This window comes from Thunnus albacares, chromosome 13, assembly GCF_914725855.1.
Source record: "Thunnus albacares chromosome 13, fThuAlb1.1, whole genome shotgun sequence".
Taxonomy (NCBI): domain Eukaryota; kingdom Metazoa; phylum Chordata; class Actinopteri; order Scombriformes; family Scombridae; genus Thunnus; species Thunnus albacares.
Window position 1 is genome coordinate 25,708,949 of NC_058118.1, and position 22,018 is coordinate 25,730,966.

Here is a 22,018-nt window from a genome sequence, read left to right on the forward strand (position 1 = left end):
TGGGCGTTCTGTTTTTGTCCTTATCAAAATCTAGAGTCTAGGGATAGAGGGTGTAGTATGTTGTACAGATTGAAAAAAAAAAGTGATTTTTGTATTTTTGGCTTATTAAAACTGTCCTGACTTGACTTAATCCACGAGGATATAGATTATGCTATACAGTTTTGCTACCAAGGTATTTCTATCTTAAATATCTCAATGTTGGAGCAATATTGAATTAACAGAACTTTTGAACTACCTTGATATTTAATGTACTATATTGTGTTATATAATTACATACACTGCAATGTCTGTTTTGAAAGGATGTTCTTGCGAAACCTCCGGGGCATCAACTCATATTTCCTATATTTTTAATAATGTGAACTTGTCATAAATGTCAGCATTGCTATAATAAGCACCATCTCATTGTCAGAACTGGTATCCACAGTACGAACTGGTACGTCTGGTGATAACGAGCTCATTGTCCTCAACCTGTTTTGCGTCCGGACTGGTTCAGGTCCTGTCTGTCATCTCGACTCTCTCTTTCTCTGAAGGAATGACGAGCATATTATCCTCGCAGCCACAGCCCTGCAGCGTGGAGACACACCCACCTCCGTGTGATCACAGGCATCACATACGTACGCTCGCCGTTGCACTCTGCGCTCCCCTGTTGTTTGCATTTCATGTTTAAGAACAAAAATTATAGACCTAAAAGTGCCGGTCTTTGCTGTGACCTTTGACCTCTGCGGGATCATAAACCAAACCAAACAACCTCACGCTGTCAGATACCAGAGTTACAGTACGAGTCACTTTATTTATCACAACAGATCTATATCTCACTGGGCTTAAGATAACTCCACAGGTGTGTGATTTCACTGTATAAATACATACTTTTATTTACTGTTGATCATTGGGAGGTCTGCAGCTCGATTTCAATTAATCTGTTGATTACTTTCTCAAGTAATTTGCTTCTTCTAAAAATGGCTTAAAATAGTGAAAAGTGCCCAAAGTGATGTCTTCAGATGTCTTATATTGTCTCAGCAATAGTCTAAAACCAAATAATACTCACTTTACTATTTTAAAAGAACAACGCTATGTGGTGAAAAACAGTATAAAATGTCTGGGAATATTTTAACTTTTTTCTGACCAACACTCCAAAACTGAAAGATATTTAGTTTACGATGATACACAAGAGAGAAAAGCAGCAAGTCCTCACATTTAAGAGGCTGCAAGGACTAAATATTTAGCATTTTTGCTAAGTCGTTCATTGAAAGTGTCTGTTAATGGTGATATACTGTACAAAAGATCATAAAAACATCTCACTATGCAGTAATACAAGCCCGTACAATACCACCAGTGTTTACACCCTGAGTGGAGACCACACATTGGAATCGACACCTCCGGTGTCAACAGAAACTGAACATGATATTGAAGCGCAGCGGGGATCCATGCAGGTTTATGGTGGCCCTTCCGATGGCACAACAGTCTAAACTTCACCTGCTGGGAAATTCTGGTTCCTTATGTTCCCTCGAGCCCCTGTGGAATCTGGCTGGACCGCTCTGCACAGCCACAGCTTGAGAGAAAGGCATATCTTCCTTAAATATCCGATGTCTCTTTGGATAAAAACCAAATGAAATCGCAAGACAGACAAACATCTCACGTGTCCAGTTTTACACAGATAACTTGTTTCATTCAGGAAGATCTATGGTTTTCTTTCTAATCCAGTCTATAACTAATGTCTTTTAGTATAAATGCTCTTTTATTTTAAGTGCAAAGTCAAAACTTTATCTGAAGGGAAAAGAGATTTTTGCAGTGCAAAAAAGTAGTTTTTATTAATGACTCTTCTCAGCTCTGTGCTTTCATGAGTTCAACATCTGTGCAGGCCGTCCTATTGCAGTAACGTCTGTTCAACATTATAATGAAATGAATGTAGAAGAAGAAGTTTTTCATGCTGTAAAAAAATAAATGCACCTGCTTTTTTCTCATGTGACAGAAATCTTAATGTATCCGATTATGGACTCACAACCACTCATTGGTAAGCCATTATTATACTCAAAACTTTGCCCACCAGCGCTAATGATGTACTGCATTTGGTGGGACAGGTAGGGACAAGGAGCCTGTACAGGCTCGGGGCTTTCGTGCAGTTGTTAGATAAAGCTACAGCTGCACCCTTGGATAGATTTGAGTCCTTGAGATTCGAGGGTTAAATCAGGTCGAGTGTCCTGAACTGATTGACATGCCTGTTGAAAAACCAAACCAACCTGTCTTTCACACAAAAAAAAAAAAAGAAGCGCCAAACTTCATTCAGTAATTTGCATCAGTATAATAGCACTCTCTCCCTCTGTTGAAAAGCTTAAGATGAGAGACGAGATGGTCTTGTTGCTACAGGACGGCAGTCGAGGTCTGGTGGGTGTGACCGAGAAGAAACGATTTGTAAAGTGCCTCCTTAACAACCAGCTTTGTCACAAAATGAATCACAGCATGTAAATATAGAAGAAAAAAGAGGTTGAAACAGTAACAAGACAAACATTATCAATAATATCAGTGTTGTCATGTCAGCAAACAAAGAATGTGACAGGTATTTGTAGAGAGTGAAGGTGCTCTCTCTCTCTGTGTGTGAAGAGTACACACAGGCTGCAGCTCAGCTCAGCACGTCGTTAGATAACAGGTTATGCAACAACACTTTGACTCGACTCTGTTGCTACATGTAGATAAGAGGAGGTGATGGGTGTGTTTGGCTCCTATCACGTGGAGGTGGAGTGTGTAAGTGCAGCGTGGACTTTGCAGGAGGGCAGCTGGAGATCCTGGGACCTCAGATTCTGTATTTCTTGCTTTGGTCAAGGCCCCGAACATCTTAATGCTACAAACTGCAATCGTGTTTTAAACAATAATGTTCCAGTTTTGTGGCAACAGTTTGGGGAAAACCCTCTGCAACAGGACAACCCCCCCCCCCCCCTCCCCTTGCACAAAGCCAGGTCCATAAAGAAAGGTTTTACTTTCCAGGTCCTTTAATTTTATACAAATTTCCTGGGATTTTTTTTTTAGTAATTTGCGGGTATTTAACAGGTAATTTTTAGCACATTTCACAATTTACAATTTAGTACAAATTATAAGACAAAACAGAAAAATGGTTCATTTGGTTTAGTTAGTAAGTGCCCACTCATTATATTTGGGTTCATAGTTGTTGATTTGCCAAAAATCTTAACATGTTCGTCAACAATTTTTTTCTGACAGGAAATACTTAGTTTTAAGAGTGTAGTTTTAAGTGTCAAACCCCATACTATTAGACTAATATATTAGTTATTATTATTATTATTATTATATAAATACTTGCAAATTACTCCAGGATATTAGTATGAAATTAAGGGACCTGTAAAATGAAGAATTTTCCAGATTGGTGTGTGGAAGAACTTAACTGGCCCTCAAATTTCTAACATAAAGCAGGAACGAAATCATCCTTTCCCTTCACTTTCCTTCAATGTACACACTTGTCTGCTCTGATTCAGCATTTTTGTACCATTTAACATGCTCTTACCCCACATCCAACAAAGAATAGAGCCCCATACTCTCATTATCTTATAATCTATTAGGCTATACATTTTATGTCTCCCTTATGTTGGTGTATTCACATGTCTTAGAGTTTGTGTACCATTGCAGTGATTTTATATGTTTTTTGTGTTTTTTTGGCTGTATAACATCTCATTAATTTCAATGATACAAAAACAAATATACATCTTTGCTGTGTTGCAGTGCAGAGGTGCTTAAATCAATCTACACTTACAACTGAATTAGCACATAATAATGTTGTAACTGTGCCAACAGTGAAAGCCCGCATGATGTTATCTGTGACGGATAACCCAAACACAGCGGTTTCATTATTGTTGTAAGATTGTCAGACAGGAAATGCAACGTGGAAAGAAAATCAGAAAATATGTACATGTGGTCCTTTAAGGCTCAACCAGACTAAACATGTCACGGCTTTGGCCCCAGGTGACTGTGAGGGATCATTATTAGAATAATTGAGAGTTTGAAGGACATTTTTCTAGTAATTATGAAATATGACATCAGGGATCTATATGTATTACTTTGGCAGCCAACTATGTAATTATTTTAAATGGTTAAAACATCAAAGAGGCCACTGAGTGAAGGCGCCGCTCAGGTGTTCTGCCTAAGAATGATGCATGTTGGCAGCTGTTTGGCAGGACGCTGAAGAGGGAATTACTTTATGCACGTAATCTCATTTCTCGCAGTAATCAGCAAAGAAACGCACTAATAATGAATAATCACATCATCACACTGACACCTGATTGACATATTATATTATATGTTCTTGATCATCTGTTCATCTGTGAGCTAAATCATTAACAACAATACTGTTTTAAAAAAAAAAAAAGATCTGGTTTGGCGCAGCAAACAGTAAATTACAGGGTTAAGTTTTGACTCCTTTGTGCTCCATAAAAGTCAGTTTGATCTAATCCGTTAATATGTCCATATAAAGCATTTTTTATGCTTTTCTCTCAACTTTTCAGTCTTTCTCAACTTACATTTGCTGGGAACACCTGACAGGGTGATCTCGACCTCAAACTTTGAAAAACAAATGGAACTTTTTAAACTTTTTCAACAGGTTAGTAATGGACGTGTTGACTGAAACATCTTTGCTCACGTACTGTAGAAAAGGCAGGAAATAGTACAAAGAGTACAAACTCCTCTCATGATTAAAACGGCACTCAGACACAACATATTAACATACAGTTGTTAAAAATCTGCTTTCCTTCCTCCAGGAGGAAGAGGAGGAGGAGGAGGAGGAAGAGGAGGAGGAGGTGGTGGAAGTGGAGGAGGTGGAGATCATCAACGTCGTTCAGCAGAACCCGCCACCGGTGATTGAGAGGATCTCCAGGACGGAGGTGAAGACCGAGCAGAGGGAAGCTCCCCAGCTGACAAAGTTGGACACGCGGTACTTTGGCGAGCTGCTGGCCGAGGTCTACAGGAAGAACTGCGACATCCACTCCTGCATCTCCGAGCACGTGTCCAAGATCCGTGGACAGTAAGTGTAGGATGTAGCATAATTACAGGTCATTTTTTAGTGATGTCATGCAGGATGAATCTCTTCGGAGGGGTCGGCTGCAAATCTGAAAACAAAGGACACCTGATAGTTGGATGTGAAACAGTATTTACAAGCTAACTTCTGCTGATGGAAGTCATTTTTCCAGTCTGTAGGCCTGTCCGTGAATGCACCATTTTGCCACTGATTGTGACTGTGTAAAGTGAAGTTCACAGAATCACAGGGGTGATATCAAAGTCTATAAATCTAAGGTGTCACAAGGAGATAAATCAGACGGGAAAGAAGAAAAATAATGTTCTGCTATTCAAATTCATGTTGTTTTATTCTGACATTTCTCTAGTCTTTCCTTTTTTCTTGTAAAATACTGGATATTTTACCTCCTCAACCCTCCAACACATATTTAGATGAAACGATCTAAGAGATTTAGAGAAGAAAATCACAACTGATAGACACATTCAACTTATGACAAAGTGTTTAAGAGGACACCGGCCAAAAAGGTTGCCAACCACTGTAATACAGCATCAGAGAGGAAGTTACGGTTTAATGTGTTTGCTTTTCCTCTCAGACAAACAGACATGATGACAGATTACTTTATTTATACCAAAGGGCAATTCAGTTCTACAGTTTACCCAGTCCACACACGAAAAAACTCACCAGCAAGCAGCAGCATGTCAGAGACAACACATCAGCACATTGGCACAAGTAACAGCAGCAGCAAACACATTCTGGCACCTGTGGGTCGCCCCCCCTTACATGCAGGCTGCAGACGAAAAGCAAAAACAAAACAGAAATAATTCACATAAGTTTAAAGGAATGAAACATTCAGCAACACACTCTGGTCATCCTGTAAATGCAGGCTAACGCAAGGAGCCAGATGAGAAGCTAACAAAAATGAAAAACACCTGTTAAGGCTCACACAAGTTTAAGAGAATGTGGCATTCATTCAAAATGACTACTGTCGGCATTTAGCAGCCTGATAGCAGAAGGAATGAAGGACTTAGATTAGTGGCTTGTTTTCCTGAGGGGTGCATTATAACGGCAGGCTGAAGGCATTACAGTGAATTCTCTGGACAGAACATCGTCTGATTGGCTGATTATTCCTTTTGCTTCCTGGGCCACATGTTTCTCTCAGAGGGAGCACAAGACTCTTTGCTGGACTCCAGTAATCTTGGAGCTGACATTAACAATATCATTTAGGTTGTTCTTGACCTTCTCAGACAAAACAATAAACCAGCAAATAAATGAGAACGTTTAAGTCAATAAAATAGTGTTGCAGACATTAAAAGAGTTAAGCTTCCGTATTAAGTGAATTCTTTGTTGTCCACGCTTGACAACATTAAGGTCAGGTTGGGTGCAACCATGATTTCGCCAGAGGATTTCACCAGATAGCTGAGAAGTCCTGCAGCTGTTTGTGTACTTGATAAAAAGCAGGTGTTAAAGCATCTGTTGTGCCAGAAAGAGTTTTAGAGGAAGAGTAATTACTGTGATTATTTTTTTTGCTCACTTGACACTTTTCAGAAGTCGGAGTCTGGAGGAGGAGGCATAGAGTTTTTTTTTTTGTTTTTTTTTTTAACTAAGTCAAAAAAAAAAACAAAGAAAGATGGGGTTCTTGGTCATTCTGATACTGTTCTTTTTCTTGCTCTTACTTGCGGATAATTTTCTAAATCTAATTAATTGTTCTAATTAAGAGGAACAATGACTGCTTGTACCTGTCTGATATCCATATCCATGTTTTTCACAATGATCATGTGAGAAGCTACTGTCTTAAAGCAACGACAGTCATTTGCAAAATATTGTCACAATATATTCTGTTTATGTTCATATCAAGGTATGTGGGCAGACAGCAAATAAACATTGACATGTGATTGTTAAATATTAAATTTAAAAAATGTTAAATATGAAATGAAACACAGTATATTTTTGGCATTTCTGTACTGACAATTTGTTTCTTATCGCCTGATATACATGCCAATATGGATATGTTTGTGATAATGTTAATGTAAATTGCTAAAATCAGCCGATAAGAAGCAAAACGTCAGTACAGACATGTCAAAAATATATTTTGGGTCATTTAGAAACTGAAAATTACAGTTTTTCCATCAGAGAGCATGTAATAACTTTTTTTTTTTTTAAAGATTTTTTTTTTTCCAGGCTTTTTGCCTTTATTTGACAGACAGTGTAGAGACAGGAAACAAGGGGGGAAGGGAGAGGGGTATGACATGCAAAGCAGGTTGAGCCATGGACGGTGCGGTTATGTGCTATGCTCCCTAACCATTAGGTCACCATGGTGCCCCCAGCACTTTGTCAATATTGACGTCAATATTGGTATCAGCTTCAAAAATCAGGTATCAATCGGGCTGTAATAATCATATATCATCATATATAATCACAAACTCACTTTAAAAACATTTCTTGCATGCAATTACAACACAGTATATGTATGTACTGGTTGGTATTGAACCAACATTATGTTAATGATTTGTATCTAATTTAACCTCATGCATGCAAATGTATTTTCTTTGCATATAAATATACAATATATCTTAACTTTGAGTACTTAACTAAAGCCAGACTGACTCAGACACATGAGGCACTAATCCTCCTAGAAACTGAATTTTCTTCAGTGCTGCAAAATGTTCTCGTACCTACAGACAGATCTCATAACACTGAAGAACAGACTCTTATACGATGACATCATTCACAGTCTGGTTTAATTATAGACTTATAACCTCTTTAATTACTCATTATATAGGTTAGTAGAGTCCTAGACAACAGTCGTGGGATATCGTCATGGAGATAGACGCTGGGTTTGGCAGCTTTGGTTAGTATCATTAACTGCATGCTCCAACAAGAGCATGCACCAAGTGAGTTTCGCTTGGTTATCCCTCATAATACCTTCAATTTACTCATTGCTCACACTTCCTCTGCAGACATAACAGCAGGTGCCGTTATGGAGGTCTAGTGGTGAATCATACAGTGGAACGTTAATTTCTTGCACACATGGCAACCTGGCAAAAAAAGAAAAGCAATTCCAAATAAGAAGACCGAGACAAACCGTGACTTTAGTGCAGTTCAGGCAATCAAAGATGATAAATCTGAAGTTGTATGTTCAGTTTTGGCAGTTGGCTGTTAACAATTACTGTTGCTGATACTCATTACATCACCTGAAAACCCTGCAGAAGGTGCAGTAGTTACAGGAAATCAGTGGGGGGGTGATCGGAACCGCAGGTCAGGTGATCTGAGTCAGCCAATGAGATACAACTCAGAGTTACAGTTTATGAAAGCAAGGTGTTTTTTGTTCTTGTTACCACCCAGTTGAGTCATGCGGTGATCTCAATCACTCAACACATGCAGACAGACACACACACACACACACACACACACTGTCTCAGTGTCTGACCATGTTGACTTTATGACCTGTGAGTCACTCTATATGGTAAATGGACTGCACTTATATAGCGCCTTTCTAGTCTTATCGACCACTCAAAGCGCTTTACAATACATGCCGACATTCACCCATTCTCTCTCTCTCTCTCACACACACACACACACACACACACACAGACACACACACTCATACACTGATGGCAGAGGCTGCCATGCAAGGTGCCATCAGGAGCGATCCAGTTCTTCCTGTCCAAAGTGCCCCACAGTGTTTCTATGCTCACATATTCACCCATTCACCGCTCACTGTGTTTACCCTGCAAACAAACACACACACACACTCGGTCACTTTCTTTTCTTCGGTTTTCTCCAATCATGCTGCTTTCCTCATTGTTTGTCTTTCCTCCTCTTTGTGTGTTACAGGAAACACCAGCTGGATCCCAGCAATGACTACAAGGTGAGAAACAAACCTTCATCACACACATCTGGTGAATAAATCTGAACCGAGCTCAGTGGAAAACAGACACAACAAAAGCTTAAAGTTAAATCAGTTTTAAAATATATTTTATGAAGAATATGAGATGAAATATAAAAACAATCAGAGGTGATGTTAAACAGGATGAAAAATATAAAACCTTCACTTTGCTGCATTATAAACATTGAACATCTGGAATATTTTCTCACATTGTTTGATTTTTTACAGACGAACAGTATTTTTCTATGAGTTTTTAGGGGCTGAATACTTTCTCACAAGAACGAGAGAAAGTTAATTATGGAAAATCATCCAAAGAGAGAGAAGGTATGATATTATTCATTTGTGTGTGTTTAGGTGGAGAGAGAGGAAGTGGAGGCTTTGATCCCCAAAGGAACCACTGAACTGACCAAACAACAAATCCGCTACCTGCTGCAGGTGAGAGTGTTTTTAATCATCAATCAAATAAAACTTTATTACTGTAGATTACATTTTGTGCAAGTTTAAAACACTTATCTGAATACTGAATTGATACAGTTATTCTCATAATAATTTCTAACATCATGTGTGCTGCTCTCTGTACATTTGTATTTTCAAACCTTGAGCTTCGTTTTCTTATGTTACACTGACATCATGAAGAGGTTATCTATAAAACCCAATAAGTAAAGAGAAGAAGAAATATTTTGCAAACAAGAAGATTCAGTGTCTTCACTTACAGCAATACAAGCAACACACAGGAGTTTCTTCTTTTCTGTTTGTTTGTAAGACTCTTCTTGTTAAGCTGTATTCAGTTCTATTTTATGTCTGTTGTTTTCATTTTACAAATTGTTTTACACTGTTCCCTCAATGTGTGTGTTTATCTATTATTTAATTGCTTTGTTTTTAAAGTTTAGGTATTTTTAAATCAGTATGTGAGAGATATCTAGATATCTGACTAGAAATCAGAACATAACACTGTCTTCAAAAATACAGTTTTGGTGATAAAAGGCACTCTGTACAGCACATTTATCCTTTTGATCATTTACTGTTCTGGCAGTTACAACAAAGAAGCTGGCATTTTTCTGATGGCTTTAAAAAATTGTTCTCAAAAATTTAACGTGTTTGAAGAGCAAACATAGTGGTGATAAGAACTATACCACAGTATGTGAAGAAGAAAGTGATATACAGGAAATTTTTCAATTTTTTGCAATTAAGCTTTTGTTATCTTGAGTTGACTGATAAGGATGTTTGCAGGCTGTAACCATGGGAACGTATCCCATAGCTACCTTCCCACATGACGTGAACACAGCAGGATATTTGACGTTAAAGGACTGACAAAATTTTGCATCAAAGAAAAAAAAAAACACCTTATTAAATACTTTCTACATAATGTAAAAAAAAACATCTTTGTTTAAAGCCTGTACGTGCAGGATTGAAAAATGTCCAACTCTGGTGACTCATAGTGGAAGTAATTCTCTATTTTTATCTGCATGTCTTTGTCTGAAGAGTGCTCTACTGTGTGTGTTCAAGCTATTTTTTTTCATGTCACTGTACGTGCTTTTCTGGTGTTAATTCCTCTTTCTTTCTTCTGTCAGACTCGTCTCACTGCAGATAAAAGCATGCGTCTGCTGCTGTCTACCTTCAGCAGTCTGAGAGAGGAGCTCCTCCACATGTCTGAGGACCTGCGGGTAAGAGTGTAAAACATCTCACCCTGTGACACACAGAGCTTAAATATCCGAATATTGAAAGGTGAATTGGCATCTTTACAGGTCAGTTTACAAAGCTGAACCTCCAGTTTGACTCCATGGTGACGGTAGAAAATAAATATTTGTACTAATGAGCAAACAGGTTAGCAGCTTCAAGCAGCCAATCAACCAAAAAAGCACAGTTGGTTAGTGACATTTCTTCATTATTCTGCCTCTTTATTATATTATATTTATATAGTATGATTTGTGTATGTAGCAGCAGTGAAAGAAGTATTCAGATCCTTTTTTAAAGTATAAATAGTAATACCAGAATGTAAAAATACTGTTACAAGTAAGAACCAAGCAGTCAAAATTGTACTTAAGAAAAAGTGCATAAGTATTTTTCATCATAGTGTATTTAAAGTATTACAAGAAATAATACTTGGTATGCAGAATGGCCTTTTGCAGACCGTAATTATGTAATTATTGGATTATTATTACCAATGCATGAACATGTAAGCTGCATTTTAATGTTGTGGCTGGCACTAATTTTAAGTATTTTACATACTAATCTTTAGAGCTGCAACGATAAGTTGAGTAGTCGATCACTATAAAAATTCCTACAGAACTGTAAAAGACTCACTTCAAGTTCCTATGTTGAATATAGAGATGGAAAATTCTACTGTAATTATGCTATTATTGGATTAGTGTAGTGTAGTGACATATTGTATTTCAAGTATCACAACAAATAATACTTGGTATGCAGAATGGCCTTTTTCAGACTGTAATTATGTTATTATTGGATTATTATTACCAATGCATGAACACATACGCTGCATTTTAATGTTGTGGCTGGCACTAATTTTAAGTATTTTACATTCTAATCTGTAGAGCTTGAAGATTGATTTGTTATAGTTATAGTGAAATTCCTACAGAACTGTAAAAGACTCACTTCAAGTTCCTATGTTGAGTATAGAGATGGAAAATTCTACTGTAATTATGCTATTATTGGATTAGTGTAGTGTAGTGACATATTGTATATCAAGTATCACAAGAAATAATACTTGGTATGCAGAATGGCCTTTTTCAGACTGTAATTATGTTATTATTGGATTATTATTACCAATGCATGAACACGTACGCTGCATTTTAATGTTGTGGCTGGCACTAATTTTAAGTATTTTACATTCTAATCTTTAGAGTTGCAACAATAAGTTGAGTAGTCGATCACTATAAAAATTCCTACAGAACTGAAAAAGACTCACTTCAAGTTCCTATTTTGAACATAGAGTTAGAAAATTGTAGATGTGATATTCTTGAAGCATTTTGAAAGCAGCTCCTGCTATATATATATATATATATATATTTGTTTTGTATTTCGCTGTATCTGAACAAAAATGACCAAATTCAACAACATAACAACCAGTGGGTCATAAAACGTGTACATGCAGCTCCAGATTGTATCAGGTGAGAACAGAATGTCCCCACAGCGCGCACAACACATAAAGGATTTTCACAGTTCTAATGTGTCCTAATTAAACGCTTTAAATGACAGCAGACACGTACAGGCTTCAGGCTAGATAATAACAGCTTATTATTGCCAGTGTTAATGCCTTGTGGTGGAGTCCGTTTTATTGTGTTCCTTCATTCCTCAACAGAAACAATTAACATTTGAGACAAACAAAATGGGACAAATTGTTATTTTATTTTACAATGGTTATTTTTCTAAATCAGACATAAAAAAGAGATAAAGACAGAATCATAAAAATAACATAAACGCAAGAACAAATTCCCACACCACTTCACCGATATGTGAGACAAAATCCACAAAGAACAACAATGGAGAGGGAAGGAAGAGGAAATATCTGACAGGGATAGACAGGAAATATGCACTTAACATACATGAACCGAATATTTCAACTGTTATTATTGAAATATGACTCTGTGAACACGTCTGTGTCCGTCACAGCGTCTGGAGAGCGAGAAGGAGTCTTTGGAGAGAGATCTGAGTTTTAAGGCGGACCAGGCTCAGCAGTACGACTGCCTCCTCGAGGCTGTCAGAGAAAACAACAGACAGCTCCAGGTACAATACTCGTGTGTGTGTGTGGGTGTGGGTGTGTTTAAAACAAGCGAATGCAGGGATAAATGTGTTTCTGTATGTAGTTGTGTGTTTAAATGTATTAGGGGTTAAGTATAACAAATTTAATGAAGATTAAGTAACAATTTACTGTAATGACAGTCAAGTTAGGCTTTAATGTTTCTGAACTAACAGTTACATAATTCAAAGTCAATCTTTAATGTTGTAAGATGTGTGCTTGTGTTAAGTGTGACACTATATTTCGGATGAAAACTGGCAGCACTTTAGGGTGCGACATAAAAGTAATTGACTGTTATAAGTAAAATACCAAATTGCCAGCTAGTATTAATGAAGATAATAGTTTATTACACATAGATTATGTGTATTTTAGTACCTTTTTTCTCACAAGGACCAAAGTTTTGCTTGTTTTTCATCGATATTCTGTCTTGGTCGACATTTTTGTATTTGTGAGAAACACTTACCTACTCAAATATATGTTTTACAGGAGCATATATATATTTGTGCATATTGTGTTTGTGTTTATTTCTCTCTGATCAACACTGGAGTCCAACTGATACATCAATGGGCTGATATTATTGTCTAATATCTGTTTATCATGTATCAGTATTGGCAATCATGTTGGTAGTTATCCAACATCCTAAATTTCAGAGCATTAAACAACAGCAATAAATGTTGTATTGGCAGCATTTTTATTCATGTTTAACTATTTTTATGCATAATTGATGTTATTTAAAACAATTTAAAAGTGAATAACTGTTTGAAAAATTTACTGTTACTCATCGTTATTGTCATCTTTATTAATATTTTACTCAGACATCTTTAACACAAAATGGTTATATTGTCAACTATCAATAATGGGCCCTTTTTAAACTCCTCCCAGCAAAACCAGATCTTTACACATAAGTTTATCTCAAAGTTAGGGATTTGTAAGTGGCTTCATTTAGCTTTTTCAGCTTAGTGAAATTAGTGGTTAAGTGAAGAGAGCAGTGAATCCCTCTGCTGCTTTGTTTAGGTGTGTGTGTGTGTGTGTGTGTTTCTGACTTGCTGTGCGTACGCGTCTTCTCTGTCCAGCTGTCTCTGAAGGAAACCACCGCCGCCCAGCGTTCCCTGGAGAGCCAGCTGTTGAGCAGCCGAAGCACCGACTCGGGCCTCGAGTTCAAGATCAAAGAGCTGGAGGGCCAGATCAGAGTGCTGCAGAAAGAGAACGAGATGCTGCGACAGAAGGTAGCGCACCACCCGTTGATGTGTTTGAGTCTAATATTGAGACCAGCTGGCGGACACTCGATTATGCAATTGTATGAAAGGAGTCAGAACAGTGAGCCAACACATACATACACTCAGATGATCAACAAATATACTAATCATTCAGGTGCAGGCAGCTAAAACTGTTCAGCTCTTTGATCAGTGATTGTGGTTACATTTCAGTTTACATGCCAACTCTTCTTCTTCTTCTTCTTTCTTCTTCTTCTTTGTGAAATAAATCAATCCGTGTCAAGATTACCATCAAAGCACACATGACTGCTAAATAAGATGATCAAACCTGCAATAATATGAAAAAAAAACAACTGTTCTGCCATGTGCAGACTTAGCCAAACATTTCAAAAAGATTGATGCATTAATAGCTTGTCATCCACAGTGATTTGGACTATCACCAAAACTACTTTTGTATTTCTGCCTCCTGACACAAAGTTTGGATTGTTCGCTGATCCAGTCAATTAAAAAGACATTTTAGTCTTGACAAGAAGATGTAAATAAAAAAATTAAGAGGCAGGTAATGTGATGATGATCAACTGTTTTAAATCTTTCTCTTCCTTTTTTTCCCTTCTTTGTCTTCTCTGTCCCACAGCAGTCAGGCCAAGCCAGCAGCTCCGCTCTGCATATCAAAACAGAGGAGTTGTCACGTCAGTACAACGATCAGCTCAGCACCATGAGACAAGAAAAAGACCGGGAGATAGAAAGGCTGCGGGTGAGAACAAAAAAAAAAAGGATGTTAAAAGGACAGACTCTCAATTTTTCAAGTCTGTCTCAAAACAATAGTCAGGTGCCCGTATTGTCATTGAACCAGGTTTCGCTGCGATCAGTCTGACCGTTAGTTCTTAATGCACTTTTAATGTAAGTGATGGGGGACAAAATCCACAGCCCTCAGTTTGTGCAAAAATCTGAAAATTCTGAAGCTAAAATGAAGTTTCAGCCATACAAATCAGTCAAATCAAGTTGATATCATCCAAAGGTAAAGCTTTTTTAGAACAAATTCTTTATCTTTTTGTTACGATCCTTCCACTGCTGCTCACCAGGGAAAACACAAGGAGGGAATTTTGCACTAAAAGACTGTAACTATGGAAGATATCGACTTTGATATCGACGAGTTTGACTAACTCAGACAGCTGAAGCCTCATATTATCTTCAGATAAACTTTTAAATACATTTTTGCACAAAACAAGGACTGAGGATTTTGTCCACCATCACTTACACTGAAAGTGCATAAAGAAGGGTTCTTCTAACGGTCAGTATGAACAGTACAAGTGATTACAGCAAGAAAAGTATAGAAAAGTTTTTCCATCAAACATGTTGCACAACTCCAGTACGCCTTACTTCCCTCAACAAAGATTTTTTAGCTATCTTTCCTTCATCAGAGCCGGATAAAGGTGGTACCAACCTGCCTTTCGTTATCCTGCCTTCATCAAGGTGGTACAAAATACACTCTGATGAAAGCAAGATAACGAAATGGTTCAGTACAAGTATTGTGCACTGGAGAACAGTTGTGCGATGTGTGTGTTCTCAAAGTTCGAAATTAGTTTTTCCCTATCCAAGGAGGGAGTATGTTGCACAGATTGTAAAGACCTCTGAAACATACTTTTGGTCTATATATCCAAAATTCACTTGACTGAACATCTGATTTCTGAAACATGATATAAAGTGGAACTAATTTAATGTATCATACCTTCATTTACATACATACTTAATCTCTCTTTTTGCTATTTCGTCCCTCGTCGCTCACCGTCCTCCCTCCAGTCCCAGATTACAAAGATCCACACTGAGATCACCACCGAGAGGTCATCATCCTCCTCCTCGGAGAAGAGTCTCCAGCTGAAGATCTCAGAGCTGCTCGCCATGTTGGATCAGCGGCAGACCACCATCACCCGACAGGAGGAGGTCTGTGACAAAACACTAATTTGGAAAAGTGTTTCTCATGTTAATTAGTCAACCGGAGACGTCTGTTTAGTCTAGTAAGGACTTGCCTGGCTGATATCATCACCTCCTGTGGTGAAAACCTGTTGAGTATTTCCGTAAATCTTCCAAACCTGCCAAATTGGACAGATTTCAGTCTTTCTTATGTGGAGGTAACTGCAGGTGAGCAGACCTGAAACGTTAGTAATAATCCCTCATTACCCAGGAAAGCTGCGCACACAACTACGGCAAGTCAAGTGTATAAATCATGAAAACCAAGCCAGGTGGTTTATATTACTGTTTATATAGAAATGCACACATTCACCCTCTGGGCTTGTGTCTTTATTTCATTAGTTTTCTCCTTTCAGGTCAAACAGCATTCTGACATTTTTTTGTTTGTTTTTGAACAACATCAGCTGCAGCAAGCTGTCAGTTGGTAACCTTAGGAATGTATTTGTCACAACATGTTGCCGGCATGGCATACCTGTGTTAGAATTTCTCACACTCACATTGCAGCAGCACGTTTTGGTTGAAGCAAAAGAAAATTAATTGGCAACTATATTGATAATCTAATAATCGTTATAATCATTTTCTGAGCAAAAATGACAAATATTATCTAGTTTCTGCTTCTCAAATGTGATGATTTTGGACTGTTGGTCTGATAAAACAACATATATGAGGATGTTAACTTTGACTCTGGGAAATTATAATTTTCTGACATTTTATAGACAAAACAATTAATTGAGAAAATTGTCGATTAATCGATAATGAAAATAATAATTTGCAGGCTAAAGTGATTTTAAAAAAGGGCACAGCTACAAAAATGTTCAAAAATCAGCTACAGAGGCCTTTATTTCCACAAAAGAAGTCAAAGTTCTCAAATGTGAAATGTTGTCAAACTAAAATATAGTCAAAAAATAGTAAAATGATGATTTAAATCTGGAACCGCCCGATGAAAAAGTGAGTAAATAAGAATCTGACCAGACAAAAGATGCCATAATAGCCATTTTTATGAAACACTATTCACACTAGAGATGTTCTGTACCTGCTGTTTCTGCTACTTTCTGATCCTGCCGACTCCGCTGACCTTTGACCTCTTGTGACCCCTAGGAGATCAAAAAGCTGATGCAAGAGAGGAACGACAGCTCCAAGAGCGTCACCAAGACCATCATCACCAAGAGGTACAACACTGCAAACAATTTAAAATTACACGGATACTTGAAACAACAGTTTTATTTTTAACAATCTCTACAGAGCTGACATGTTTGGTCAATTAGTTGATGGACAGAAAATTAATCGGCATCTTATTTTGATGTAAATTTTTCAAGCAAAAATTCCGAACACTTGTAGGTTCAAACTTCTCAAATGTGAGAATTTCCTGCTTGTTCTTGTCTTACATGATGGTTGATTTAATTTGTCAGATGACAGAAGCAATTTGAAAATGTTACGTTTGCTATTTTTCAATATTTTCTGATATTTTATGGACCAAATTTTTAATTGACAAAAAATAATCAGCAGATCAATAATAATAATGGAATTAATGGTCAGTTGCAGCCCTACCTTACTATACATTTAGGCTTAACCAGTATGAAATACTTAACTGATGGTTGAAATTTAGTGTAGGATACACACAATGTAATTTGATGAGAAACACTGAGACATAACTTTTGTTTGTTGTTTGTTGTTTCCAAGCCTCTATCAGTGAGTAACAGAAAATTAATACAGCAAATGTATGGCAATAGTCTCATATTTAATAATGAAACAAGTCTTCACCTTTGCTTGTATAACAAAGTGAATGAAACAATGTAAACATAGTTACTGCGGAGAATATAATCATGTATGATACACCTGATGTCAAGTAAACCATAGCGACTGTGACTCTGTGTGTGTTTGTAGGTACAGGAACCAGTACCCCATCCTCGGTCTGCTGAGCGACGACTACCAGGTGACCTCACCCGTGAAAGAAGCCAAGACCATCGTCATCGAGAGAACCGGAGAGATGATCAAACAGGTCAGCAGGGAGGAGGAGCAGAGGTTATTTTGAAGGAGAAGACCGAATAGGAGATAACCAGAGTACAGCTCAACATCGCGTGTGGTAATATGTTAGTTCACCAGAGTGAACGCTTTACTGGGGACACTTGAGTGATTTTGGTGTCAGGTGTCATGTGACCCACCATCACTAAAGTTTGTTGTAATGACACAGCAGACATTCAGCACTGCTGCTGTTAGTGTTTGTGCAGTGACAGACAGACTAATTCGGATAAACCTGCTGGCGATAGAGGCTCTGTGCTAAATTCTCTCTCAGCCAGCTGGTACAACAGACGAGCTTCACCGAGTCGCACTACATTCCACACCGACATAATAAAGTAATGAAGAGGTCAGAGTGAGAGTGAGGGGTTTCTAGCACATCATACAACGGAATACTATGATTTATTTACTTATTTTTGATTAAACCTCATTCCCAACAGCGTTTCTGACAAACTTCAGATAAGGAGGATGAAATTTTATTGAAGAAAAAGACAAAAAAACAAAAAACAGTAGCAATAGTAAATTTTTTGGACAAGAGCACTGGCATGTACAGTCTGAGGTGTAAATTTGATTTATATACACACACACACAGGCACACACACACTCTTACTGCTGCAAAGATTTTAATATTCCTACATTTCTTTGCATGAAGATGATAAACAATAATCAAATTAAACTAAATGATTTCAGTTTTTTATACTTTAACTGTGCATTCTGCTTTCATTCTTACTCAAATGGCTTAAAACAAACAAACAAACAAAAAAACCAACTAAAAGTAAATCACTTGAACTGTACGTATTAAGATGCACTTGTGCAACATTATGAGATGAATGTGACATTAAATTTTGGCGCATTTTACTGCGTATTGATGTCGTCCTGAGTGACAGACTAATGGTTTTGTTGCTGCTGTAACACTGAACTTCTGAATGGATTTTGTGCCATTCAAACAGTTTTACATGGTGGTAAAAGCTGACAATCCAGTAATACAGTGGGATTAGTACTAGTAACATCCTTAGTTACGTGTCTACACAGCTCTAGTTGTAACTAGTGAGTAAGATTTGTAATCAGATGAACTGGCGCCTCCTTGTGGTTAAAAAGTTGCACACACTGCTGTACGTTTCTAGGATGGAAACTTGCAATTCAATACCTTTAAATTCATATTTTGTGTCACATTATTCATAAGTAACTGTATAATATTGGGGATGATGCACATCTCTCTATTGCAACATACAGTCGAGACAGGATGATTTTATGTTTGTTGCATCATTGACAAATGAGAATTGAAAGTGAAAATCCACTTCAAGTAGGATTTGATGGTGGAAGACTTTCTATTTATGTATGAAATACTTTAAAAGCAAATAACACAGCGAGATACTGTGAAGATTTGATAGTTGCAAATATAAGGTTGAGTGTAAAAGCAATGATAAAACTGTACTGTAGCACTAGTATCTTGTTTGTATCCTAATCTTGTGTACTCTGACATCTTACTTTCGGAAGTCTCTGAGGCGAGAAACAGGAATTTCTGAGTCAGAATTTTCTTATTTCCTACACGTCATAAATGCAGCACAAGGGCTGTTCAACAGAAATTGAAGATTTATGCTCCTCATTAGGATTTTTAGAGTTTTTTTTTTATTTTTGTACTTGTGGTCATTCCTATCAGTTGTAATATTTCAGTTTCATTTAAGAGACACAGCAAGGTAACACCATTACCAGACACTTCTTTACAATGGTTTTGATGGGGCAAATAGTCAGACTTCAAACAAATCTAATCTAAAGTCATGCATGTGTAGATTCTTTTAGCATGATTATAGCATCTTTCAAACTATTATTTAATTGAATTTTTGTTTGCAACACTGCATGTAGGGTCTTTTTTTTTAAAATAACACCACTAGGAGTCACAAAAGTCACCTTTTTTAAAAATAAGTACAGTAGCTGAAATTTGAACCAGGAAGTAGCTTTGTCAGAAACTTAACATTCCCCTTTTGTTATCACAGCACTTTATTAACAGTCAACATGGAATAATGGCCGAGACTGAACATAATTTTCACTAATTAAGCGACACACTTATTGTCCCAAATTTGAACATTTGTCCGCCTGCCATTTTTAATTTTGCAGAATGTCCAGACAGACACGTTTTTTTTTTTTTTCACTGCAGCTTATTGGCTCATTATTTGAACAAGGACGTAACAACTGTACCTGTGTTTTGTTTATTTCGAAACAGGAAATCATTACAACCCCTTAAAGACACACTGCTTCTCTCCGACAGGAATGATTGAACGACAAGAAGACCCAGACGTCACCCGCTATCCCACCCTGCATGCTTGTCCCCCCCCCCTCCCCTCCCCTCCCTCATCCTCAGGGCTCCCAGGGTCGGTGGTGGTTGAAATCCCCCCTCTCCCCTCCTAAATTTGGGATAATTGGGTCAAATCATTGGTCACAGGGTACAAATCCAATAATCAAAGACCAAATATTTTCAGATGATGCTACAGCCAGGTGGTTGCGTGATGGATTCAGGTGGCGGTAATGAAGCAATCATGACAACTGAACCGGGCGAGACTTTAACTGAACGGCGGACAATTTGTGGTAAAAATCAGAGCTGAGATAACAATTTTGGCATGAACAGACACTTCCTCTCCTTTCTCACCCTCATTATTATATTCGGGTTGATTAACCTACAGTTGCCATCAAACATGACAGATAGTATTTTACTTGGTTAATTGTAATGTGTCCTAAACTAGCCGTTAACTGGTTGCTTTCCATACTGCTCAAGCAGAAGTTGGAATTAAATGTCATGTGAGAAATAATAAAATAAATGTTTATAAAAGATGTTTTAAGTCTCCACCAAGTCACCAAAACAGCATACAATATTTCCATATTTCCATATTTTTTTTTGACAAAGTAAATAGAGTATTAATACTCAGCAGTAGGATTGGGAACTGCGATACATTGCTCACGATGGAATCAAAAATGATTCTGTTATATACTGCAAGACAATCATCTGTGATACATTACAACATATGTGCCTGAAGACGTGGGAAAAAAAATCCCTAAAGTGGCAGAATGTGTGTATTTATTGCCTGCATGATAAAGAGCTTTCAGTTTCATAGAAATTTATGGACGAGATAAAAGAAGAGGCACAACGCCAAAACAGAACTGTTAAACATTCTGGACACACGTCTGGCTCAGTATCACAGGCGTTTATATTGCTCTATATTGCTGTATCGATTATTTGTTCCATCCCTACTTGGCAGACGTTGCAATAAGTCTGCATTTGGTTCCACAGGGATGCTGTCTTCCCTCAAATCAAAAAAGGGGGAATCCTCAAAATGCGTCTGTGAAAGTGAAATTGAGTTTCGGTTTATGTGAAGAAAACGAAATTCACCACAGTGTGACGTCGTACCGGCTAGACGCTGTAGGTGTGCTAGGTATCAATAAATGTTGAATTAAAAAAAAAAGTTAAAAGAAATATAAACATTGTAAATGTTACTTTGAAAAACTTACTTTGAAAAAAGTTTTTTCTCTTAACAAAATAGGTTCTGTAACTAAAATACATTTTAAAATTGGCAAAATGATGATTTAAATCAATAAATATCAAAAATATGAGATATATAAGATTATAAATCTGAAATTCTGTCATTATCTGTACATGACTGTTTATGATTCTTGGTGTCACGGACAAATTTTGCCAGTACCAAAAGAGTAACGAGGTTCAATACCCAGCCCTACCTACAAACGTTAGTCAGTTGTGACTTTAAACATAAGTTTAAAATGTTAAATTAAGTTTGTGGATTTTCTACTGTAAATATCAGCTCATTGACAACATCACATCATGCTGCTGAGGGCTCACGTTTTGTACATCACGAATTTCACCACTATGGGATCACTGAGGGGGAAAATGACGCACTAATATGGAACCAAGTGCAGCCAAAGTTACCAAAAAAGTGCCGTCTCATCTTCCAGTTGTCACTAATGCAAGTTTTGACAAGGCCGATACCACCTAGCATGTAGCATGAGGTTCTCCACAAAGCCACCACAACCATGCTAGCCCAGGGGATAAGGAAGGAGATGTGTTACCATGATTGCTACTCTGCATGTAAATATTTGTGTACATATATATATATATATTTGTAAGATGGGCACACTTAATGTTTTCTTCAGTATAACTG

At 37.4% G+C, this 22,018-nt stretch overlaps 1 protein-coding gene across 1 annotated transcript in view; it reads left to right on the top strand.

Annotated features, from left to right (window-relative positions):
- Positions 1-21,675, top strand: part of LOC122995817 (protein POF1B-like) — a 28,511-nt gene extending 6,836 nt beyond the window's left edge. The window contains exons 2-12 of the mRNA XM_044371187.1: positions 4,729-5,020; positions 8,846-8,879; positions 9,252-9,332; positions 10,469-10,561; positions 12,528-12,641; positions 13,728-13,880; positions 14,503-14,622; positions 15,669-15,809; positions 16,935-17,005; positions 17,721-17,835; positions 20,074-21,675. Of these exons, the coding sequence (XP_044227122.1) occupies positions 4,729-5,020; positions 8,846-8,879; positions 9,252-9,332; positions 10,469-10,561; positions 12,528-12,641; positions 13,728-13,880; positions 14,503-14,622; positions 15,669-15,809; positions 16,935-17,005; positions 17,721-17,835; positions 20,074-20,094 (1,235 nt within the window). The 3' untranslated portion in view covers positions 20,095-21,675. The remainder of the gene's footprint in view (positions 1-4,728; positions 5,021-8,845; positions 8,880-9,251; positions 9,333-10,468; positions 10,562-12,527; positions 12,642-13,727; positions 13,881-14,502; positions 14,623-15,668; positions 15,810-16,934; positions 17,006-17,720; positions 17,836-20,073) is intronic.
- The last annotated feature ends 343 nt before the right edge of the window (positions 21,676-22,018 follow it).